The 22,960-nt window shown below is 46.9% G+C and overlaps 1 protein-coding gene across 1 annotated transcript in view; it reads left to right on the top strand.

Moving 5' to 3' along the window:
- RASGRP1 (RAS guanyl releasing protein 1) overlaps positions 1–22,960 on the top strand; it is a 306,300-nt gene that overhangs the window by 222,495 nt on the left and 60,845 nt on the right. The window contains exons 3-4 of the mRNA XM_086937025.1: positions 3,857–3,962; positions 18,881–18,943. Of these exons, the coding sequence (XP_086793151.1) occupies positions 3,857–3,962; positions 18,881–18,943 (169 nt within the window). The remainder of the gene's footprint in view (positions 1–3,856; positions 3,963–18,880; positions 18,944–22,960) is intronic.

Below are 22,960 nucleotides of genomic sequence, written 5' to 3'. Positions count from 1 at the left end.
CACTCACTGGTTGTGCTTGCTCTCTTGCACCCCTCCTCGTTGCTTGTGCTTGCTGTCCTGCCACCTTGTTGCTTGTGCTTGCCGTCTTGCCCCCCGTTGCTTGTGCTTGCTCTCCTGCCCCCCGTTGCTCGTGCTTGCTCTCCTGCCCCCCTTGTTGCTTGTGCTTGCTTCCTGCCCCCCCTCGTTGCTTTTGTTTGCTGTCCTGCCCTCCCTCGTTGCTTGTGCTTGCTGTCCTGCCCCCCTTGTTGCTCATGCTTGCTGTCCTGCCCCCCTCGTTGCTTGTGCTTGCTGTCCTGCCCCCTTGTTGCTCGTGCTTGCTCTCCTGCCCCCCTTGTTTCTTTTGCTTGCTCTCCTGCCCCCCTTGTTGCTTGTGCTTGCTGTCCTGACCCCCCTTGTTGCTTGTGCTTGCTGTCCTGCCCCCGTTGTTGCTCGTGCTTGCTGTCCTGCCCCCCTCGTTGCTCGTGCTTGCTGTCCTGCCCCTCCTCGTTGCTTGTGCTTGCTCTCCTGCCCCCTCGTTGCTCGTGCTTGCTCTCCTGCCCCCCATTGCTTGTGCTTGCTCTCCTGCTCCCCTTGTTGCTTGTGCTTGCTCTCCTGCCCCCCTGGTTGCTTGTGCTTGCTGTCTTGCCCCCTCGTTGCTCGTGCTTGCTGTCACCCCCCTGGTTGCTGTGCTTGTTCTCCTGCCCCCTCATTGCTTGTGCTTGCTCCCCTGCCCCCTCGTTGCTTGTGCTTGCTCCCCTGCCCCCTTGTTGCTTGTGCTTGCTCTTCTGCCCCCCCCCTGGCTGGTTGTGCTTGCTCTCCTGCCCCCCTCGTTGCTTGTGCTTGCTGTCCTGCCACCTCGTTGCTTGTGCTTGCTGTCTTGCCCCCCTCGTTGCTTGTGGTTGCTGTCCTGCCCCCCTCGTTGCTTGTTGTCCTGCCCCGCTCGTAGCTTGTGCTTGCTGTCCTGCCCCCTTGTTGCTTTTGCTTGCTGTCCTGCCCCTCGTTGCTTGTGCTTGCTCTCCTGCCCCCTTGTGCTTGCTGTCCTGCCCCCTCGTTGCTTGTGCTTGCTCTCCTGCCCCCTCATTGCTGGTGCTTGCTCTCCTGCCCCCCCTCGCTGGTTGTCCATGCTCTCCTGCCCCCCCTTGTTGCTTGTGCTTGCTGTCCTGCCACCTTGTGCTTGCTGTCCTGCCCCCCCTCGTTGCTTGTGCTTGCTGTCCTGCCCCCTCGTTGTTTGTGCTTGCTGTCCTGCCCTCTCGTTGCTCGTGCTTGCTGTCCTCCCCCCTCGTTGCTTGTGCTTGCTGTCCTGCCCCCTTGTTGCTTGTGCTTGCTCTCCTGCCCCCCCTTGTTGCTTGTGCTTGCACTCCTACACCCTCTTGTTGCTTGTGCTTGCTGTCCTGCCCCTCCCTCGTTGCTTGTGCTTGCTGTCCTACCCCCTCGTTGCTTGTGCTGGTCTCCTGCCCCCCCTCGTTGCTTGTGCTTGCTGTCTTGCCCCCCTCGTTGCTTGTGGTTGCTGTCCTGCCCCCCTCGTTGCTTGTTGTCCTGCCCCGCTCGTAGCTTGTGCTTGCTGTCCTGCCCCCTTGTTGCTTTTGCTTGCTGTCCTGCCCCTCGTTGCTTGTGCTTGCTCTCCTGCCCCCTTGTGCTTGCTGTCCTGCCCCCTCGTTGCTTGTGCTTGCTCTCCTGCCCCCTCATTGCTGGTGCTTGCTCTCCTGCCCCCCCTCGCTGGTTGTCCATGCTCTCCTGCCCCCCCTTGTTGCTTGTGCTTGCTGTCCTGCCACCTTGTGCTTGCTGTCCTGCCCCCCCTCGTTGCTTGTGCTTGCTGTCCTGCCCCCTCATTGTTTGTGCTTGCTGTCCTGCCCTCTCGTTGCTCGTGCTTGCTGTCCTCCCCCCTCGTTGCTTGTGCTTGCTGTCCTGCCCCCTTGTTGCTTGTGCTTGCTCTCCTGCCCCCCCTTGTTGCTTGTGCTTGCACTCCTACACCCTCTTGTTGCTTGTGCTTGCTGTCCTGCCCCTCCCTCGTTGCTTGTGCTTGCTGTCCTACCCCCTCGTTGCTTGTGCTGGTCTCCTGCCCCCCCTCGTTGCTTGTGCTTGCTCTCCTGCCCCCTCGTTGCTTGTGCTTGCTGTCCTGCCCTCTCGTTGCTTGTGCTTGCTCCCCTGCCCCCTTGTTGGTTGTGCTTGCTCTCCTGCCCCCCTCGCTGGTTGTGCTTGCTCTCCTGCCCCCCCTCATTGCTTGTGCTTGCAGTCCTGCCACCTTATGCTTGCTGTCTTGCCCCCCTCGTTGCTTGGGCTTGCTGTCCTGCCCCCTCGTTTCTCATGCTTGCTGTCCTGCCCCCTCGTTCGTTGTGCTTGCTCCCCTGCCCTGCTATTGGCATTGTAAATGACAATGCCATTTATTTATGTTTTTAAAAAAAACATAAATAAAAATGTCATGAGAAATGCCAATAGCTCTAACTTTACGAAAGCCGAGACCATTGCATTGTAAATGCTTGTTTTAGGTTGAGCCTATAAAAAAGAGCACTGCGCTGTCTGTTGTGAGGCATTTTGTGGCTCAACAAGAACATGAGGGGTCTTGGAGACCACCCATTGCTCAACAATGGTTGACTTTTCTTGTCACTCTTAGTTGCCTGCTTCTTATTTGTGCCCCAACTTCTGAATCTTGTATTTGTCCCTCCCATGGAGCATTGCCTCTTTACAATCTCATTGCCTGCTTGTCATCACTGCTTTCAAGCACTACTTTTTAAAATTTATTTTCTGTGATTAGGTTACGATTTTTTTTTATCCTTCTCGCTGGTGTATGTCTCTCCCCTCTCCTTGCTGCTCTCTATTACCTGACTGCGTCTCGCTGCCTCTACCTCTTGCGCTCACCCATGTGCTTCTCTCCATTACTTCCCCCATCCACACGCTCTGTGTTGCCTTCTTCCAACCCCCATATTGCTTTATTGCCCGCCCTCCCCACCAGTGGTGCAACATATGCCCCTGCGGTGCAGGCCCCCCCCCCCCCACTCAGCAGAAGTGTTAGGTGGTCGACCATGGAGTGGGATCTCCTCCGTGTACTTTGCAAGTGGGCCCCTCAAGTTTCGTTACGCCACTGCTCCCCACTGTAATTTTCTCATCCTCTTCAACCCTGCCCTCGTTGTTTTTGCGTCCCCACCTGTGTTGCTTCGGCATAACCCTCCATCCACCCCTGTGTTGTATTGTAATTCCCCCCATCATCCTTCGTGTTTCTATGCTGTTCCCCCAACCTGCCCTGTGTTACTTCCTCCTCCCCTGCCCACCCGCTTGAAAACAAAAAAAACGCTCTGCACGTTTTATTTTGGTTTTGGTTGCCAGTGCGAGGTCACTCCGAATTGCAGTAACCAGGCGCTCTACAAATTTCTAACGTACAGAACATCCAACTCAATAAAAAGAAAAAAAAATCGCCTGCATCATTCTGTAGGTGTGAACATGAGTGGTGCGCGCACCGACAGAATTACATGGGTGGCTGTTAAAAGATTTTGGGCCTCATTTACAAGCCCTTTGCGCTGCCAGTACGTCAATTTTTCCCACATCAATAGTGATGCACCGGCTGCGTAAGGACTTTGTAAATAAGCCCCTTTGTTTTGCTGCAGCGCATAGTAGATGCTGTGCAGCATGGCTAAAAACCATTGGCAATGCCAACGGGTTTAAAAAGCAAGACCTGTTCACTTTGCCAGTGCTTGGCTTTATTTTGGGGTCGATAAAAGGAGTTATTTGGTAATGCCATGCATTGATGACGAGCCAAGAGGTTATTCAGTTTTCAGTGTTTGCTATTATTGGTTGCTGTTACTTTTGCCATGAGAAAATGCGAGTGCGGAGGTAAAAGGTGGAGCCGCTCGGATGAAGTAACCATGCATCTCTTGTCTTTCAGACTCGGAGGGTAACCTGTGCCGGAGCGGGCCGCTGCTGCAGATCACAGTCACCATGCACCGCTTCCTCATCCCGTCCACCGACCTGATGGTCCGGGTCAGCTCACTATATCCTTTGCAGGAAGACACATGCGCCAAGGCCTCGGTCAGCTGGCCCAGCCCCATCTCTGCCTGGCGGAGGCCTCGGCTGGTACCTAAGGCTGGAACATGGCAGTGCTGCTTACTTTTCCTGTGTCTGTTTGTTTCATTCCATCCATCTTCTCTGTGTCTGGGTATCTTTAAGGCAAGGCCGCATAGCGTGGGACCTAAAGGTCCGGATCCACTCCAGGTTTTTAGGATATCCCATAAAAAACATTTACATCCAACAAGTCGCTTTATTGCGTTTCACTGCCTCGACGAAGGCCTGGAGCATTATCACTGCACCTGGGGACACGAGACCAGTTGCCTCTTCTCTTAAGTGAAGTTTTACAAACCAAACAAACATTTGCAATGCAATAGGTCTCGCATTAGGACATTGTGAGCTATTGGTATTGCAAATGACACATTTTTTTAATATGTGTTGGCTTTGAAAATATATAAATTAATAGCATTGTTAGTCACAAAGCCAATAGCTTACACTTTCCCAATGCAAGTCCTATTTGCTATGGCAATGCTTGATAGTAGCAAGCAAGGACAGTGCTGTTGTGGTGCTGAGTGGTGATGTGGTTGGGCTGAGTGAAGTGGTGGTGTATTAGAGTGATGTGGGGGTGTCCCAAAGTGATGTGGGGTTGTCCCTGAGTGATGTGGTGGTGTCCCAGAGGGATGTGGTGGTGTCCCAGAGGGATGTGGTGGTGTCCCAGAGTGATGCGGTGGTGTCCCCGAGTGATGCGGTGTTTCCCTGAGTGATGTGATGGTGTCCCTGAGTGATGTGATGGTGTCCCAGAGTGATGTGGGGGTGTCCCAGAGTGATGTGGTGTTGTCCCAGAGTGATGTGGTGGTGTCCCAGAGTGATGTGGTGGTGTCCCAGAGTGATGTGGTGGTGTCCCAGTGTGATGTGGTGGTGTCCCAGTGTGATGTGGTGGTGTCCCTGAGTTATGTGGTGGTGCCCCTGAGTGGTGTCCCAGAGTGATGTGGTGGTGTCCCTGAGTGATGTGGTGGTGTCCCTGAGTGATGTGGTGGTGTTCCTGAGTGATGTGGTGGTGCCCCAGAGTGGTTCCCCTGAGTGATGTGGTGGTGCCCCTGAGTGGTTCCCCTGAGTGATGTGGTGGTGTTCCTGAGTAATGTGGTGGTGTTCCTGAGTGATGTGGTGGTGTCCGTGAGTGATGTGGTGGTGTCCGTGAGTGATGTGGTGGTGCCCCTGAGTGATGTGGTGGTGTCCCTGAGTGATGTGATGTGCCCCTGAGTGGTGCCCCTGAGTGATGTGGTGGTGTCCCTGAGTGATGTGGTGGTGTTCCTGAGTGATGTGGTGGTGTCCGTGAGTGATGTGGTGGTGTCCGTGAGTGATGTGGTGGTGCCCCTGAGTGATGTGGTGGTGTCCCTGAGTGATGTGATGTGCCCCTGAGTGGTGCCCCTGAGTGATGTGGTGGTGTCCCTGAGTGATGTGGTGGTGTTCCTGAGTGATGTGGTGGTGTTCCTGAGTGATGTGGTGGTGTTCCTGAGTGATGTGGTGGTGTTCCTGAGTGATGTGGTGGTGTCCCTGAGTGATGTGGTAGTGCCCCTGAGTGATGTGGTGGTGTCCCTGAGTGATGTGGTGGTGTTCCTGAGTGATGTGGTGGTGTTCCTGAGTGATGTGGTGGTGTTCCTGAGTGATGTGGTGGTGTTCCTGAGTGATGTGGTGGTGTGTGAGGGTGTGTGGGGGTGTGAAGGGGTGAGGGTGAGTAAGGGTGAGTGGGTTGTGAGGGTGAGGGTGTGAGGTTGTGAGGGTGAGTGAGGGTGTGTGAGGGTGGGTGAGGGTGTGAGGGCGAGTGAGGGTATGTGAGGGTGAGGGTCCGAAGTAAATGGTGGCAGGGCAGACATCATAAGACAGAGAGAAGAGACTGCGTGGTGACTGCGTTGGTCAGTTTCAGAATCAGGAGGGGCAGAGTCAGCACAGTCTGCGAGGGATCAACGTGTCTAAAGGCAAAGCATAGCGGATGTAGCATGGCAGCTAGCAAGTCGAGTGTTTTCAAGCTGAGTGTCCCTAGAGAGATGGCAACACAGCAACAGCATTTGAGGAGCAAGGCTACTGTAAACAAGCATGGTAGGCTTTCACTTTCATCCAGAAACAAGCTCTCTGCATTGCTGTGGCGGGGGGCGGACGGGGGAGTGACAGCCTTTGAAGTCTGATGCCAAGACTCAGACAAATGGTGGACGCGATGTGCACACGGGTGGGGCGGGGGAGCGGCAGCCTTTGAAGTCTGTTGCCGAAGCACAGAAAAATGGTGGTGTGTTATGCAGCTGGCATTATGTGTGCATGCGCATAGATCACATGAACTGTATGCGATCCGCAGCCGTTTTGGTAGACTGTTCTTTTCCGCTTACTATAATCTCGCTGGAGCAATGCGCAAGCGCATTGGCTCAGGCGAGACCTAAAAACGGAATAGTTGGTAGTTAGGTTTTCTTGCTCTGATAACCCCCATTTTTAGGAAAACGGGATGGTAAATATGGCTGCTACTGTGGTGGACATGCGAGTTCGTTTCACGTTCATACAGCGCTTTACCGACGAAGCTTCTTGGCACGACGGTAGGTACACACTCCAAAAAAAAATACTAAACAGATATTACTGGGTGAAGAGAATTTTTTTAGCTCTTTTCTTAAGGGCAGTGAGCAAGGCTCAGGGAGGAAGTGTTCTGGTTTTTGTAGAGCACCAAGTGTTTAATGAAATTACAGTAGGACAACAATGCATAAACAAGGGGTAAAAACCATTGAGCTTTCTTGCAAATGTATGCAACAGCTAACTTAGATCTGGAACCTTTATTAAATCCACCCGGTGGTAGCATGGAACAAGTGTTGAGGAGGCTTCACCCTCTTGGAGGTCCTAAGCAGGGGCGTGGCTTCCATTTGTGCATCAGGTGCAGTGACACCGGGAGTAAGCGGCGTCAGGGGCATTATCTATACTGACTATTGCTGTATTTTACAATTCAAACAGCAGCCGAGGGTGCACTAGGGCACACGACAGGCTTGCTATGTTGGTCCTAAGTATACAATAGGATAAACAATACACAACTGAAATACCTCTTTCTTTAAAAAAAAAAAAAAAAAATTTGTCTGAGGGTTTCAGGGGCACACTGTGGGGGAAATTACTACCTTTGCCAAAGGAGGGATGAAACACTGCCACATCTGGAGTTTTTCATCACTTTCAAAGTGGCTGCATCTGTATTCGAGGAACATCACGTGACAAGCGGTCTGTTTCCACTTATAGCTGTGCAGTACATAGGTAACAAAACAGCTCTCGGGGGAACGGGTTGAAAGAGGCGGCTGTGCTGTTTAAGGGTCCTCCTCTTCGGAACAAGAGCATCACAGCGCGTGAGAGCGCGCGACGTGCCCCGATCAGAGCCACGCGCATCTCGCTGCGGTAAACAACCGCAGGACATTATTATTGACCGTTCTGGGAGCAAAAACAGGCTTTATATAGAACTGAGCTATGGAAACCGGTGCAGACCTGTGTGAATGCATGTATAAAAATAGTATATATTTATAAAGTACTTACATGTGTGTTTGCGTGTCTATAACGTGTTTGTGTTTTGAAGAGAAAAAAAACACGTGTTTAACCAATTTGTGTGTCCGTGAACATTTATATATGTATACATTTAAACCATACATGTCGATGTCGTGCGTGTCTAGTGCGCACCAACAGTAAATGTGTATGCGTGTGCGGGTTGGGTGCATAAGATAAATCATTTCTTAGCAATCATCTTCCGACGTTGGTCCAGGACTAGCTCTTGAATTCTGAAGAGTGATGCGTCTCTGCCGCAGCAGAGTTCAAACACTGGACGCCCAGGAAGGCCTCCGCGGGATGCGTTAGGGCCTCTCAGCATCTTAAATATGTCCTCTTGATGGTCCACATCTTGAAGATGCACCGTTTGCTGACAATGCCCATCGGATGCGCCCCGTGATACAGGTGCCCACCAGGAACATCACATCTTGGGTTTGCCTGCCAGCCCCACCATCTTGTGTAGATGCCCTTCCAATAGAATGCATTGTAAGGATGCCCCCCAGAAGCACTGCCTTTTGAAGATAGCCACCTGAAGCGCCACATCTTCCAGATGCCCACTTGGTGCACTGCTTCGTGAAGATGCCCACGAGAATCACCAGATCTTTAGCATGCCCGCCTGAAGCACTGCGCCTTCATACTGCGCTTCTGCTGCTGTATATCTTCAAAGATGTCCACCCAGAAAGTCCACTAGTTCTTGGTGGTCCCCACCCAAATGACTGCATCTTCTATCTGACTGATGCACTGCATCTTGTAGGGGACCACCAGAGCATCACACCTTGAGGATGCTCCTCTGTACCACCAGATAATGTAGACGCTCACCTGACGCATTGCATCTTAATTATGCCCAACAGAAGCAGCACACCTTGAAGATGCCTGTACCCAGACACCTTGTAGATGCTCCTGTGATGCAAACCATCTAGAAGGGGGGCAAAAGAAATACCACATGTTAAAGATGGCCACTTGACGCACCACAGCTAGTAGAGTCCCATATCCCATGTTATGCACGATGTCTTGAAGGTGCTTTCCTGACCCACAGTGTCTAGAAGGCAACCACAAGCAGCATGATATCTTGTAGATATTTACCTGAAGCACCACATTTTGAGGATTATCACGTGACGCACCACAACTGAAAAGTGCGGCCCAAATCTTTGCCTCTTCTATGTGGACATTTCGATCACTACATCTGTCTTCAAACCTACACCTAGTGCAAAGCATCCTAAATAAGCTCACCTGAAGCTCCCCTCTTTGTGATGCACCCTGAATGTGAATATTCCACAACTTTAAGGGGATCATCTGAACCACCTTTTATTAAATATATCACGTTCAAACGTGCACCCTCAAGAAAACCACCTGAAGCCCCACGGTTTGTAGATTCTCATTTATGATGACTTTACCAACTTCAGAAATCATACTGTGAAGATGCTGTGACAAAGAAGTTGAAATACACCTTTTTAAAAATGACCTTGTATTTTCAAGATGCTCTTCTGTAGTGACTACAATGCACCTTCTAGAAAGTGCCCGCCTAAATGGTGCATCTTGAAGATGCCCAGCGGAACTGGCACATTTTAAATCTATATGGCTAGCAGAAACACTGAATTGTCCAGCCAGCTCTGTAGAACAAAAGTGTAAGTTACTACAAAAAGTACAGTTTGAGAATACCGAAAAGTATTAAACCAACTAAAAAGGGTAAATTTACTCAAAAGCATAAGCTACCTTTGTGAATCAGGCCCTCTTACCCCATCAGGCATTTGAAGGCAGGGTTAACTGTTCAGGAATTGTAGAATGAGATCTGTGCTACAGCCCCCTTGATGCACTCACAGGTGTAAAATTACTCGTAACTTTGGGGCTGTACAGAACAAACCCAAGGGTCCCCAAAGCACAGTAAATTACAAGAACCCATGCACACTCTAATCAATAAACAAAGCTGTCAGAGTAGACATGTTAGTACAATACGAGACAAAGTGTTGGATTGCAAATAAGTAAACAGTATTTTTGGAATCAATCTTGTGAGAAGGGTATTGTTTAATGTTCGAGGAAACCAGCCGACACGTGTTTCGTCGCGTCTGGGACAATCTTCCCGCGACTCCTCAGGGCTATGTTGAAAAGTAGTATCGTGTGGAGAGTCGCTCCGTCGGTGATACTTCCGACCCGACAGGGCCCTGGACTAATTAGCAATGGAAACGATGAAAGGTGGATTTCTATCGAGCAATCTTCGTGGAGACGAGAAAAAGTAAGGTGAGCGAGTGCAACATGGGAGACTCCAACCACACTCCAACAGTGGTCTTCAGAAACAGCGCAGCGGAGCTTTAGCAAGAGTTGCCTTATGATGCACTGTGCAAAGGCAAGCCAGCAGTGTCGCGCCTAGGATAACCTCTGTAGGTTCACCCTCTGGTACAAATTTGTACGCGTACACATCAGCACTGGGTCAGACATGTAAGATATGTGTTTCAGGGTAGAGCACACGTCACATGGACCAGGCGATGCGCCGTTGGCCCCTTGCGTGTACCTGCACTTACTCAGTTTTCGTATTTAGGACAAAGCCAGATAGCACTCATTTAACACATCTGGCTTTGCACCAGACCCTAAGGTTTTATTGTTGTCTGGCCTTAGACACGCCCCCTTGTATACATCATCAGAGAGATGGTGTAGAGGGGTTTGTGAGTAATGTGAGGTTTTGCTTTCAGCAAACACAGCTTCAGCATGTGCAGGTTGGTCCGTCGCTGTTGCTGCCGCAGTTTGCACCGATTGCCTCTGATTTGTGAAGCACAAACACCAGTGCAAACCTCCAGTAAACTGGAGCCAGTGTTTTAAAATATCTGCAACAGGCATCTCTCATCATGCCCCTCCACAGAAGCAGCGTCACTTACGCTGAACCTGCACATCTAAAGCTTTCCTGCTCCAGAGGCGAAGTGACACCTTTCAATGATGCTGTACCCCAACCTTGCAGTTGAACACAACACGGCAACTCAATAATCCCCCAGGAGACTGCCTACAAATGTCGAGAAACAAACATTGACTCCTGAAGGAGTATTTTGTACAAACAGTTACTTACTGAGTGGATTGGTAAATATCATATCTGAGCCTCCAAACAAATCAATAGGACATTCGATTGTTTGCATCAGTTGAACATCTGAAAATAAATTATAAAAGGCGAACTTCTTTATCTCTTAGTTTAACAATTGTTTGTATTTATTCAACAGCACTACCTATTTAATTATGGTCAATCAAACCGCGCAAGCCCCCTTTAACAGCATGGGCGCCCACTCATCAAAATTCTGAATATTCTAGCAACCCTCTGAGTCCTTTCCTTGCACATGGGTTTAAAGTCCACTCATTGGCATCTGTAGTGGGCAGGCCGTGCCTCTCCAAAAATATGTATTAGGCTTTTCCGGTCATACTATTTTATGCTCAGCCACCATGAAGCTTCAAAAGATGGAATCAATTGAAATGTCTATCAAGTAACCTCTAGCGCTTAAATTTACATTTCTTTTAGGTAGGAGCTGACCTGAGAAGCCATCTTTCATTATTTAGCTGTCCGGATACCTGGTCCTCAATCGAGTTTCTGTAAGTTTACACCTTTAAGTAAGTTTCACTACTTTTTGGTATTCACAAACTACAATTTGTAGTAACTTACACTTTTTCACTAAATCCATAAGTACAAAAGTGTGAGTTACTACAAAAGTACAGTTTGAGAATACCGATAAGTAGTAAATTAACTCAAAAGTGTAAGTTACTATAAAGTGCAGTTTGTGAAGACCAACAAGTGGTAAAGTTACTCAAAAGCGTAAGCTACCTTTGTGAATTAGGCCCTTTTCCTTCACCGGGCAGTTCAACGCTAGGTTAACTGTCCAGGAATGGTTTATTTTAATAGAATGTAAGAGAACTGTTTTAATAAAACAAATGTAAAAAATCTTGGTACTGCCTTTCCCAATTGTTCCCACCCTATTTGACCTCTGGAGAGGGCAGAGCTCATCAAAGGGAACTACCTTGTGGAGAAGTGTGGCTCAATGGTTAGAGTGTCAGACCCTGATGCAGAGGTCTGGCCCGGGACCAGGGTTCAATTCCTGGCTCTTGGACTCAATCTCCCTGGACCTGATAATTCTCGCCTCGGTGCCTATTCTAATCCTGTCCCCCACTCTGCAACTCTGGGCAATAGCTTGCTTAATCTCCACAACGGCTCCAACAGTGCTGGGATGCCTGGCTTCACCTTGGGGGTATCCAGGAGTGGGCATTTCACAGGGAAAAGCCAGGAAGGGCTCCACAGCGGTATGCGTACAGCGCCAAGATGCCTCAGGGTATAAGTGGGCTACACAAGTACAAATTCATTTCATTTCACCTTCCACATTCTTGAGCTCGAAACACAATTAAACCAGCTTGGGGAATGACAAAGCCAAGAAGAATGGCCTGGGACGAAAAGAAAGGGGAATAACTCCCAAAACATGCAGTCGCATGGTGTCAGAATCACAACAATTATATAAAAGTTCCCTATTGTGTCTAACTTGTCATAAATAGTGCAGTTTTAAAAGCCCTCCTATTCAAGAGCTCTTGGTTGCACATTGCCCAGCTTCCTCTGAATATCACTTGGCAAGTATATCTGCAGTTCTCTAGGCAGCCACTCCCCTGATGGGTACTCTTGCAGCAGCAATACTGTTGTATCCCTTGCCACATCCTAAGCAGACGAAGGTACAGCTAAGCAACAAGCATTGGTAAAGCAAATAGGTCCATGAAACCGAGTGTTTTTGCCAATCCATTAAATAAATATATAGATAGTCGGTATGAATGTGCATGAATTCAGGGAGACTATCTAGGAACAGGATTTGGTAAAATATTACAAAATAACTTAAACGATTACCACCGTGAATTCATGCCCATCCAGAGAAACTATGTTTTAATAGATGTTGTTATTTTTAACAAATGACATTCCAAGTTGGCTTACTGCCGATGCGTTTGCAAGGGGAGTAGCTATCTTTGAATGCATTTAGTTGTATTTCCTCAAATCCCGTTCAAAGATGGCCACTGTGGAAGACTTTGCATCTGTGGCAACCCTCTTTGAATGCAATTTGTTTGAATTAAGCCATTTCCAGATGCCCACCATGCATGCATGAACCACCATCTTGAAATGATCAAAACATTTTTTATGATGGGCCCTTTCTGAAAGCTCGGCTGGCATTGAAAAATTGGCAAGGGGCCTTGGAGCAAGATGACACTGGGAGGGAAAGAGAGGTCAAAACGAGTGTGACGGGCAGTAAAACAGAGTGGGAAGGGGCATCAAGGAGAGAGAGAGAGGGATTCGAAGGTCTGACTTGAGAGGCTACATCAAAACACTGTGAGACCAAAATGGTCCTCGGTGGGAACAATGCAATAGGGAAGAAAGCAATTGAATCAGGAGCAGAGAAGTAACATAAAAAAACAAAAACAACCCCATCCAGGCATGAACGAAGGAGCTGACTCCAACCCCACTCTAAGTACCTGTAAAGTATCGAACATTACAGGTCTCAATCAGACAGCAAAACTGCTGTAAATATGGTGCTTATATGAATGACAGAGGCTCTCTGGGTTTTAAGGCAAGTAGGTTTAATATATATATATCTCACACAGAGCGCCGAGCGTGTTCACTGCACACAGCTCCGGCGCCCGACTGATCGCGCTCGGGGACGCGCGATCGCTAAGATGGCCGCCGTTTCACGTCACGTCGTCACGTGACGTGAAACAACTAGAGCGGCGGCTCTACATCTCCCCTTTTTTGTCCAACCAAGTAACTTAGTCTGTGGTGGCTTCAAAGTCCATCGCCCATCTCATAGTCCCGAAACCTGGAGGGCTTCACTATCAATCGCCCAGCTCTGGTGCACCTTAACAGGGTGGATGTTTCTTCCGTTCCCCCTTGGGCCAGGGACTCCCCCTCCTTGCCTTTGTGGATCAATGATCTTTCTCTGTCCACCAGTTCTCTTCCCTCTCGATTCGTCCGGTTTGTGCCTGGGGATTCTCCGTCTTCTTGTTCCACCCCTGTGTCAGTGCTTTCCATTTCTCCTTCCTGAATGTCTGTGTCAGTTCCCAAAGTGCACTGGTCCATCTCGTTGGGTTCCCGCGCCTCTGGAGCCCATTGTACAATTTTGTTACATCGAGCCATGCGATCCTGGGACCATACGTTCCCGTCACTCAGCCTGGCTTCTTGGTCCAGAACTTCTTTGACTTGTAGAGGTCTGCTGCATTTACTATCCCCTTTCCGTTGAAGTGTGGCCAGTTTGACTCTTACCCATTCTCCTTCTTCCAACTGCGTGTCTTTTAAATTCCTTCTCTTACTGTAGTGTTCCGAATATATTCTCTAGGCCCTTTCCAGATTTGCTTGTACAACCGCTGGGGACCACTTGCTGGTCACCGTCTTCTCTTTCCACGCCAGATTGTCCTTGGTGAATGGGTCTCTGCCTCGTAGAATCTGGAAAGGACTGTACCCCGTCCCAGTGGGCGTGATGCGATACGCCCAGATCATGTGCAACAATTCCTTTTCCCAGTCCTTCCCCATCATGATGGCTGCTTGGATGGAGCCCATTAAGACCCTATTGAATCGTTCAACTTGTCCATTCCCTGCGGGATGGTATATGGAAGTGTGTTTGGAACAGATTCCATTCCTCTCCATGTATTTTAACCATTTATCAGAAGTAAATTGTGTTCCGTTGTCGCTTAGTATGGATTTGGGGATGCCTTCCCTGAGGAAGGTGGCTGTGAGAAATTTTAGTATAGTGTCCTTGTCCATTTCTTCGTTGACATGTATTTCTGGCCACTTGGAATATTTGTCCACCAGGGCTCATAGATACTTAGGGGTTCCTTGCTCATCCAAGATTGGTCCCAATAGATCGATGGAAAGTTCTTCCCATGGGTTCCTCGATGTCTCGAACTTTCCTATGGACGGCCTCAATGGTGTCATGGTCTTATCTGCCTGTAGACATTGGTTACACTCCCTTACGTGGCTCTCCGTTTGCGTATCCATGCCTGGCCACCAATAACCCTGTTTGGCTCTCAATTTGGTCTTTCCAATTCCTAAATGGCCTTTGTGTAGTATGGTCAGTAGTCTGGGGATGAGTCCTTCTGGGGGTACTACTTTGTCCCCTCGGTACATAAAGACTCCCTTGTCTCCGAGTGAGAGCTCTTCTCTTACTTCGAAATACTTCCACATGTCTCCACTCAGGTGTTTCTTTTCCGGCCATCCTCCTGTGATGTACCCCTTCACCTCCTGGAGGTACTTGTCTGCCTGGTATGCATCCTTCCATTCTAGGTTACTTATCACCTTTTCCGGGTCTTCCATCAGTGCCACCATTTCATCCCCTTCTTCCTTCTCTTCTCCTTTTGCCTCCATAGCTTCTGCCCTGCTTAGATAGTCAGCGACTTTGTTTCTGCTACCCGGGATGTACATTACATCGTACCGGTACTCCAGCAGTTTGAGAGTCATTTTCGCTATTCTCGGGGTGGCATTCGCATGCCCACTGGATGTGAGGACTCGTACCAATGGCTTGTGGTCTGTTCTTAGTTGGAATCTTGTACCCCATAGGAACTGGCGAAATCTCCCCATGGCCCAAACCACTGCCAACATTGTTATTGTTATTGTTATTGCATTTCTTATATAGCGCCAGAATCGACCCCCGAAGGGGTATCTCCGCGCTTGCCTTGGGAACCCGTCCTGGTTTTTCCCTGTGAGATAGCCCCTACAGGGCATCCCCAAGGTGAAAGCCAGGCATCCCGCCGCAGGGGGGCCGTTGTGGAGATTAAGCAAGCTTAATGCCCAGAGTTGCATAGTGTGAACCCATGATTAGGTCAGGCACCGAAGGGAGAATTATCGAGTCCGTGGACATTTGAGCTCAACACCCTGCCGCGTCGGGAATCGAACCCTGGTCCCGGGTCTGACCTCTGCTTCAGGGTCTGCCTGCTCTAACCAGTGAGCCACACTTCTCCACCAATAACATCTCCTTTTCGATAACACTGAACTTTTTCTCAGTGTCTGTCAGGGTCCTGGACACAAAACTAAGGGTCTCCATTGTTCCTCCACCCCTGTCTTGCATGAGCACTGCGCCGAGTCCTTTGTCGCTGGCATCAGTTGTTACCACTGTTCTCCCTTGTGGGTCATATCCTTGGAGGGGTATGGCTTGTGTTACCTCTCTCTTGACGTCTTCAAATTCCCTCTGCGTTTCTTCTGTCCATTCAAACGTCATTTTCTCTCTTGTCAACAACCACATGTGGTGGGTTTTGGAAGCAAAATGCTGTATGAATTTGCTATAGTACTCTGCCATGCCTAGGAAGGACCGGACTTCCTCCTTGCTAGCGGGTGGTGGTGCATCGCATATCGCTCTTACGTTCTCCTTCTTCGGCGTGATTCCTAGTTTACTGATTTCGTGCCCCAGGTAGGTGACGGATGCCATGCCTAGGTGGCATTTCTCCCACTCGGCCGTCAGCCCCTTGTCTTCCAGCACCCTCAGTACTTTGGTCAACTTTGCATCGTGGTCCCGTTGGTCAGCCCCCATGACTAAAATGCCATCTTGAAAGTACTGGACTCCTTCCATGTCCATAAAGAGATGGTGCATCAGCTTCTGGAAGACCGCCGTTGCCGATGCCAACCCGAAGGGCATCCTACAGAATTGGTAGCATCCGAAGGGGGTGATGAATTGTGTCAGCCTCCTGCTCTCCGGGTGTAACGCTATCTGGTGGTACGCTGATGTTAGGTCTATGGTGGAGTACCATTTCTTTCCTTTGGTCTTTGCCAGCATTTCCTGTATTTGGGGCAGCGGGAACTTCTCCACTACAATGTTCTTGTTAAGTTCGCGCAGGTCAACGCACAGCCGGACCTTGCCGTTAGGTTTCATCACCACCACCAGGGGGGCCAGCCACTCCGCGCATGAGATTGGTTCAATAATTCAGTTTCCTTCCAAGTCGCGCAGCTCTTTCTGCACCGCCTCCCTCACGGCTATCGGTACATTCCTTACTTTATGTGCCACTGGTTTGGCATCCGTTTTGAGGATGATCTTATGCGAGAACCTCTCCAGTCTCCTGATTCTTCCACCGAATACTTTGGGAAAGTCTTTTTTCCACTTCGCCATGTCTGGCCACGGTTCAGGTTCCGTCAATAGTACCTGCACTGCTCCACCAGGGTCCAGCTTGATGCCCAAGTCTCCTTGGTCCATCCAACCCAATACCCATGGGCCTTTCTCCGTCACATATAGTTTGCACTCTGCACTGTGTCCTCTGAACTCAAATGTTAGTAGTCGATAGCCTGCAATGGGGATGCGATTTCCCAGGTACGTGACCGGTCTGATGTCCGGTGGTTCCAGGTGCGGACCTAGATGGGGCACGAACTTCTCTGTCCATACTGTTCTTTGTACCAACGTGTATGGTGAGCCTGAGTCCGCCACGATACTTATCATTACGCCCCCTATTAACATGTCCAGCACTGGTTTATTCAATTTCCTGGTGCCTACACTCAGTACCTGTTCCTCAATGCACAGCACTTCTTCCTCTTCCACGTGGCATCTTTCTTCCCCCCTCTTCCTGGTCCATGTTGACAAATGTCACTGTTTTGCGGGCCATCTTTCACCGGCAGACTTGTTCATAATGTCCCATCACTCCGCAAAACATGCATTTGGCCCGGAATGCTGGACACCTTTTATCATTCGCCTCATGGGCCCAACTGCCACATCGGTAGCACGATGTCTTACTTCCTTTCATCTGCCTCCCTGGCTGCCCGTTTGACTCCCACTGATGGAGTGCAGTGAGAGTGATAAACAAGTGCAGTTAAAAATGACTATGAGGACAAAAAATGAGTTTATTGGCTATTGTCCAAATGCCATAGGATAAAATAGATCGCCTGACAGTGTGGAACAAATTTACTGTCTCCTGGTGAATAGAGAGGTTGTCAGGCGATCTATTTTATCCTATGGCATTTGGACAATACCCAATAAACTCATTTTTTGTCCTCATAGTCATTTTTAACTGCGCTTGTTTATCACTCGCACTGCACTCCATCAGTTGTCTCATGTCTTGAACAACTACTGTGGCTGAAATCACTGAGAGTATTAGGTGAGGTATCTATCAATGTTAGCCTTGGAGCACCGTTTGGCTACATTTGACCTTCCTCTCATAGTCTTCCAAATGACGAAGTTCCGCCAAATGGGTGGGCTGAAGGAGACTTCTTCTTTTTAGCCAAGTATTGGGCAAGCTTTCTACATCTGGTGAATTGGTCTCTTTGAGTAATTGGTGTTTTTGTCATATGTTCAGACTGACCTTCTCCTTGTATTGGTGCAAGTCTTTGATTAGGGGTATGGAGTAAAGCCGGTCTATAAATACTATCCTCTAGACCCTCCCACACATGTATTTTTCGTACATTAATTTGAAGCCAATAGTACTTTTTCTTCGCACCACTAAGAATCATATTTTCCTAAGACGTCCATTAAAACTAAAAGGGTTCCTTCACATTTTCGAAGTAAACTTTCTTGCCAGGAAACACAAATACTCTTAACATTACAGGAGATTGCTGCATTTTTGTCACCGAAAATCTTTATTGCAAGTATACATGTGGCATGTTTAGGCAGCATGTTTCCCTTTTCTTTGTCTTTTTCATGGCATATGCTTGCTATACTCTTTTATAAAAAAATATTAACCACTACACCTGCTTGCCTTGGTAGCACCTATTGGCTTTGTCAATGGTAGTTTCTTATTTGTGTCAAATGCATATTGTTATGATTCTCATGTACAGGCAACTTATTTAGGGGCTTGGTCCATGCTTTAGTCAGGTAGAAAAAGAAAGAAATGCTCATACACTTAAAACTTTAACCCCTTCGATGCTCATGACGAGTTCAGCTCGTCATGAGGCACGGTGCTCGTGTGCTCATGACGAGCTGAGCTCGTCATGACCACACCCAGTTCTATTATGGCCCAGCACCGGAGAAGAATATCTGCAGCATCGATGAGGTTAAAGAAGTTAATCATTTTAGCACAGATATAGCCATATTCCTGAACCCTAACTTGTTCTGTAGGCTGGTTTGCAGTTTTTGTGCCCCACGTCCACTGCTTGGACTTTTAAATTTAGGACCACACCAGGAACACTCCTTTGTCCATTCTTTTGTGCCCCGCTACCTATCTCTCTCTCAGTGTAAATGAAGTACTTTGACAACATACGGTGTGCAACCAGACAAGTAGGCTCTTCGCGTATAAGGAGGATGTATGTTTCTAGTCCTCCCATGTAGTCCAGCTAGCTGCTTCAACTGAGGTGAGATTGACCTCAAGTAGCTTACCCTGACCAGTGTGGCCTGACAGCTGATATCATCACAGTGCGCCATGGCTTTGCCTTCACTTTCCTTAACAGACAACGCACGTTCGAGGAGGCGTCGGAGAAGAAGCTGTCCTCCCGCTGCCTAAAGATATGCTACTTCGTCAGGTAGATCCTTTATTTCTTTTTATTATTTATGTGTATTGCTTGATATTTCTCTTGTTATTTTTGTGTATTATCTCTTTATTTCTCTTGTTGTGTGTGGATCTCTTGACATTTCTCTTTGTTATATGTGTTATCTCCTTATATTTCTCTTTAAGTGTGTATCACTTGATATTTCTCTTTATGTGCATCTCTTGATATTTCTCTTGTTATGTGTGTGTATTACCTCTTGATATTTATCTTGTGTGTGTGTATCTCTTTGTATTTCTCTTGTGTGTGTAAATCTTGATATTTCCCTTTGTGTATCTTTTGATATTTCTCTGTTATGTGTGTGTATTATCTCTTGATATTTCTCTAGTTGTGTGTGTATATCTCTTGATATTTCTTTGTTTATCTCTTGATATGCCTCTTTGCTATGTGTGTGTATTATCTCATGTAATTTCTATAGTTATGTGTGTGTATATCATTTGATATTTCTTTTTATGTTAATCTCTTGATATTTCTCTTTGCTATGTGTGTGCATTATCTCTTGACATTTCTCTTATTGTGTGTATATCTCTTGATATTTCTCTTGTGATGTGTGTATCTCTTGATATTTCCATTAGTTATGTGTGTGCTATCTCCTGATAATTCTCTTTGTGTGTAGCTCTTGATAATTTCTTCTGTGTGTACATATCTTGATATTTCTCTTTGTTATGTATGTGCATTATCTCTTGATATTTCTCTTGTTGTATGTATATTTCTTGATATTTCTCTTTATGTGCATCTCTTGATATTCTCTTATTGTGGGTGTATATCTCTTGATATTTCTTTTTATGTTAATCTCTTGATATTTCTCTTTGCTATGTGTGTGTATTATCTCTTGACATTTCTCTTATTGTGTGTATATCTCTTGATATTTCTCTTTGTGATGTGTGTATCTCTTGATATTTCAATTTTTGTATGTGTGTGCTATCTCCTGATAATTCTCATTGTGTGTGTATCTCCTGATACTTCTCTTTGTGTGTGCATATCTTGATATTTCTCTTTATATGTGTGTGTGTGTGTGTGTTATCTCTTGATATTTCTCTTGTTGTGTGTTTATCTCTTGATATTTCTCTTGTTGTGTGTTTATCTCTTGATATTTCTCTTGTTGTGTGTTTATCTCTTGATATTTCTCTTTGTGTGTGTATTATCTCTTGATATTTCGCCTGTTTGTGTATATATCTCTTGATATTGCTCTTTGTGTATCTCTTGATATTTCTCTTGTTGTATGTATATTTCTTGATATTTCTCCTTGTTATGTGTGTAGATCTCTTGATACTTCGTATGTGTATGTATTATCTCTTGATATTTCTCTTGTTGTGTGTGTATATCTCTTGACATTTCTCTTTGTGATGTGTGTATCTCTTGATATTTCCATTTATATGCATGCTCTCTCCTGATAATTCTCTTTATGTGTGCATCACTTGATATTTCTCTTAGTTATGTGTGTGTGTTTTCTCTTGCTATTTCTCTTGTTGTGTGTATATCTCTTGATATGTCTCTTTGTTATGTGCATCTCTCGATGTTTCCCTTTGTTTGTATCTCTTGATATTTCTCTTGTGTGTGTGTATCTCTTGATATTTCTGTTTGCTATGGGTGTGTATTATCTCTTGATATTTCTGTTGTGTGTATCTCTTGATATTTCTCTTTATGTGTATCTCTTGATATTTCTCTTTGTTTTGTGTATCTTTTGATATTTCTCTTTGTTATGTGTATCTCCTTATATTTCTCTTTGTTATGTGTATCGCTTGATGTTTCTCTTTGTTATGTGTATCTCTTGATATTTCTCTTTGTTTTGTGTATCTCTTGATGTTTCTCTTTATGTGTATCTCCTGATATTTTTCTTTGTTATGTGTATCTCTTGATATTTCTCTTTGTTTTGTGTATCTCTTGATGTTTCTCTTTGTTATGTGTATCTCTTGATATTTCTCTTTGTTTTGTGTATCTCTTGATGTTTCTCTTTGTTATGTGTATCTTCTTATATGTCTCTTTGTTATGTATATCTCTTGATCTTTCTCTTTGTTATGGATATCTCCTGATATTTCTTTTTGTTATGTGTATCTCTTGATATTGCTCTTGGTTAGTGTGTGTATCTCTTGATATTTCTCTTTGTTATGTGCATCTCTTGATATTGCTCTTGGTTAGTGTGTGTATCTCTTGATATTTCTCTTCATATGTGTGTGTTTGTGCATTTTTCATTATGATGAGCATGGCAGGTATGTGCCTTGAGCTGGAGCTGCTGTTGGACTTCACACATCATCCATGGGTAATTCCACAGACCTTGTGTAAGATTACACTCCCCATGGGGACCATGCACATCTCTTATAGCAACACATACAGTCTGTAATATCACAGACCCTCTGACATCACATGCTTCATGCAACTCCACAGACCCTCTGAAACTTTCCAGACCTCTCTCTTTGACACCACAGTTCCTCTGTGACATCAGACCTCTGACATCATACATTTTCTTTGACTCCACATGTCTTTTTTACCATCACCGATCACACTTTATGATATCACATACCATCTTTAACTTCAGGGGCGTCACATCACAGATGCCCTGTGACTGCGCAGCCTCTCTAAATCCACAGGCCTTATGTAGCACTGCACTCCCTCTGACGTCACAATTCCTCTATGACATCAAAGTGCTTCGGCAGATGCTTTGTAACAGTGGATTCTCCTTGATCTCCACCGACCCTCTGTGGCATCTCCACTCCTTGCAAACAATACCGACCTCTGAAATGTGAGCAGCATTCAGTGCCTGCAGACTTTCCCCTCCAACAGACCATCTATAACCTAACCGACCCCTGGCAGATGCCCTTTAATGCCACAGACAATCCGTATCATCTAGTGACAGGCCTTCCGCAATATTGCAGATCCCTGGACCCTGCTCAGGCTGTCTGCATGATGTTATTTAACATATTTAAACTGATATAATGCATTATTTTTGCAACTGCATAGGTACATTTTACATGTAGACATTCGGAAGAACATATGAAAAGCTAATAATGCCGCTTTTCGTATGCTTTTATTTCAAGTGCTCTGGGGTGAGCAGAAACTGCGGTAATGGCGCCTGCGTCTGATAAGTGAGCGTGTGAAGAAAAAATGCTATTCTCTACAGTGTCAAATCACTGAATTCATAATAGGACGATCTGAAGTAGAAGAGCGTCACGCGCCAAAGCTCACAGCCTTACTAATTTTAGGCAAAACCAAAGGGGATGATGGACGGAGTGTTGAACATGGCAAGCACTCACCCCCAGTCAACTGATCTGGGTTTAATCCATCACCATTCTTCAGCTCACTCCCCCACCCCAGTTCAGACATGGCCATATGAAAATCAGTCTGACCCTGTGCCTCATGGGAACAGTCCAGCCCGAACTGCAAAGCCATGCCTTTCCTGGACCGGAAACAAGCATCCTGGGACCGGTTTATGGCTAATCAGACGTCTTCAGCCTGGCTTGCTTGAATCCAGTGGCAAAGTGAGCAAGGGACCCACGTCTGGGCATACCCATCCCACTTAGGGTGAACAAAGCAAAACCAAAGGTGATGATGGACGGAGTGTTAAACAATGCAAGCACTCACCCCCAGTCAACTGATCTGGGATTAATCCATCATCATTCTTTAGCTCACTCCGTCACCCCAGTTCAGACATGGCCATATGCATATCAGTCTTGACCCTGTGCCTAATGGGAGCAGTCCAGCCCGAACTGCCAAGTCATGTCTTCCCTTTGGGTAGTGAGCTAAAGAATGATGATTGATTAAACCCAGATCTGTTGACTGGGGGTGAGTGCTTGCAATGTTCAACACTCCGTCCATCATCCCCTTTGGTTTTAATTACTAATTTTAGGATAAACCAATTCACTCTTGGATCACAAGCTTTAAAACATGTACAGACAAAGCCAGGAGGCATGACTTTAGGATAGTTTTTTAAAAGTAATTGATGTGCACCCTCTGTTTAATGCAGGAAAACAAACTACCAACTGATGTTTAGGCACA

Source organism: Lissotriton vulgaris, chromosome 9 (assembly GCF_964263255.1).
Source record: "Lissotriton vulgaris chromosome 9, aLisVul1.2, whole genome shotgun sequence".
In the NCBI taxonomy this organism is placed as follows: Eukaryota; Metazoa; Chordata; class Amphibia; order Caudata; family Salamandridae; genus Lissotriton; species Lissotriton vulgaris.
This window is presented reverse-complemented; position numbering and strand designations above follow the sequence as displayed.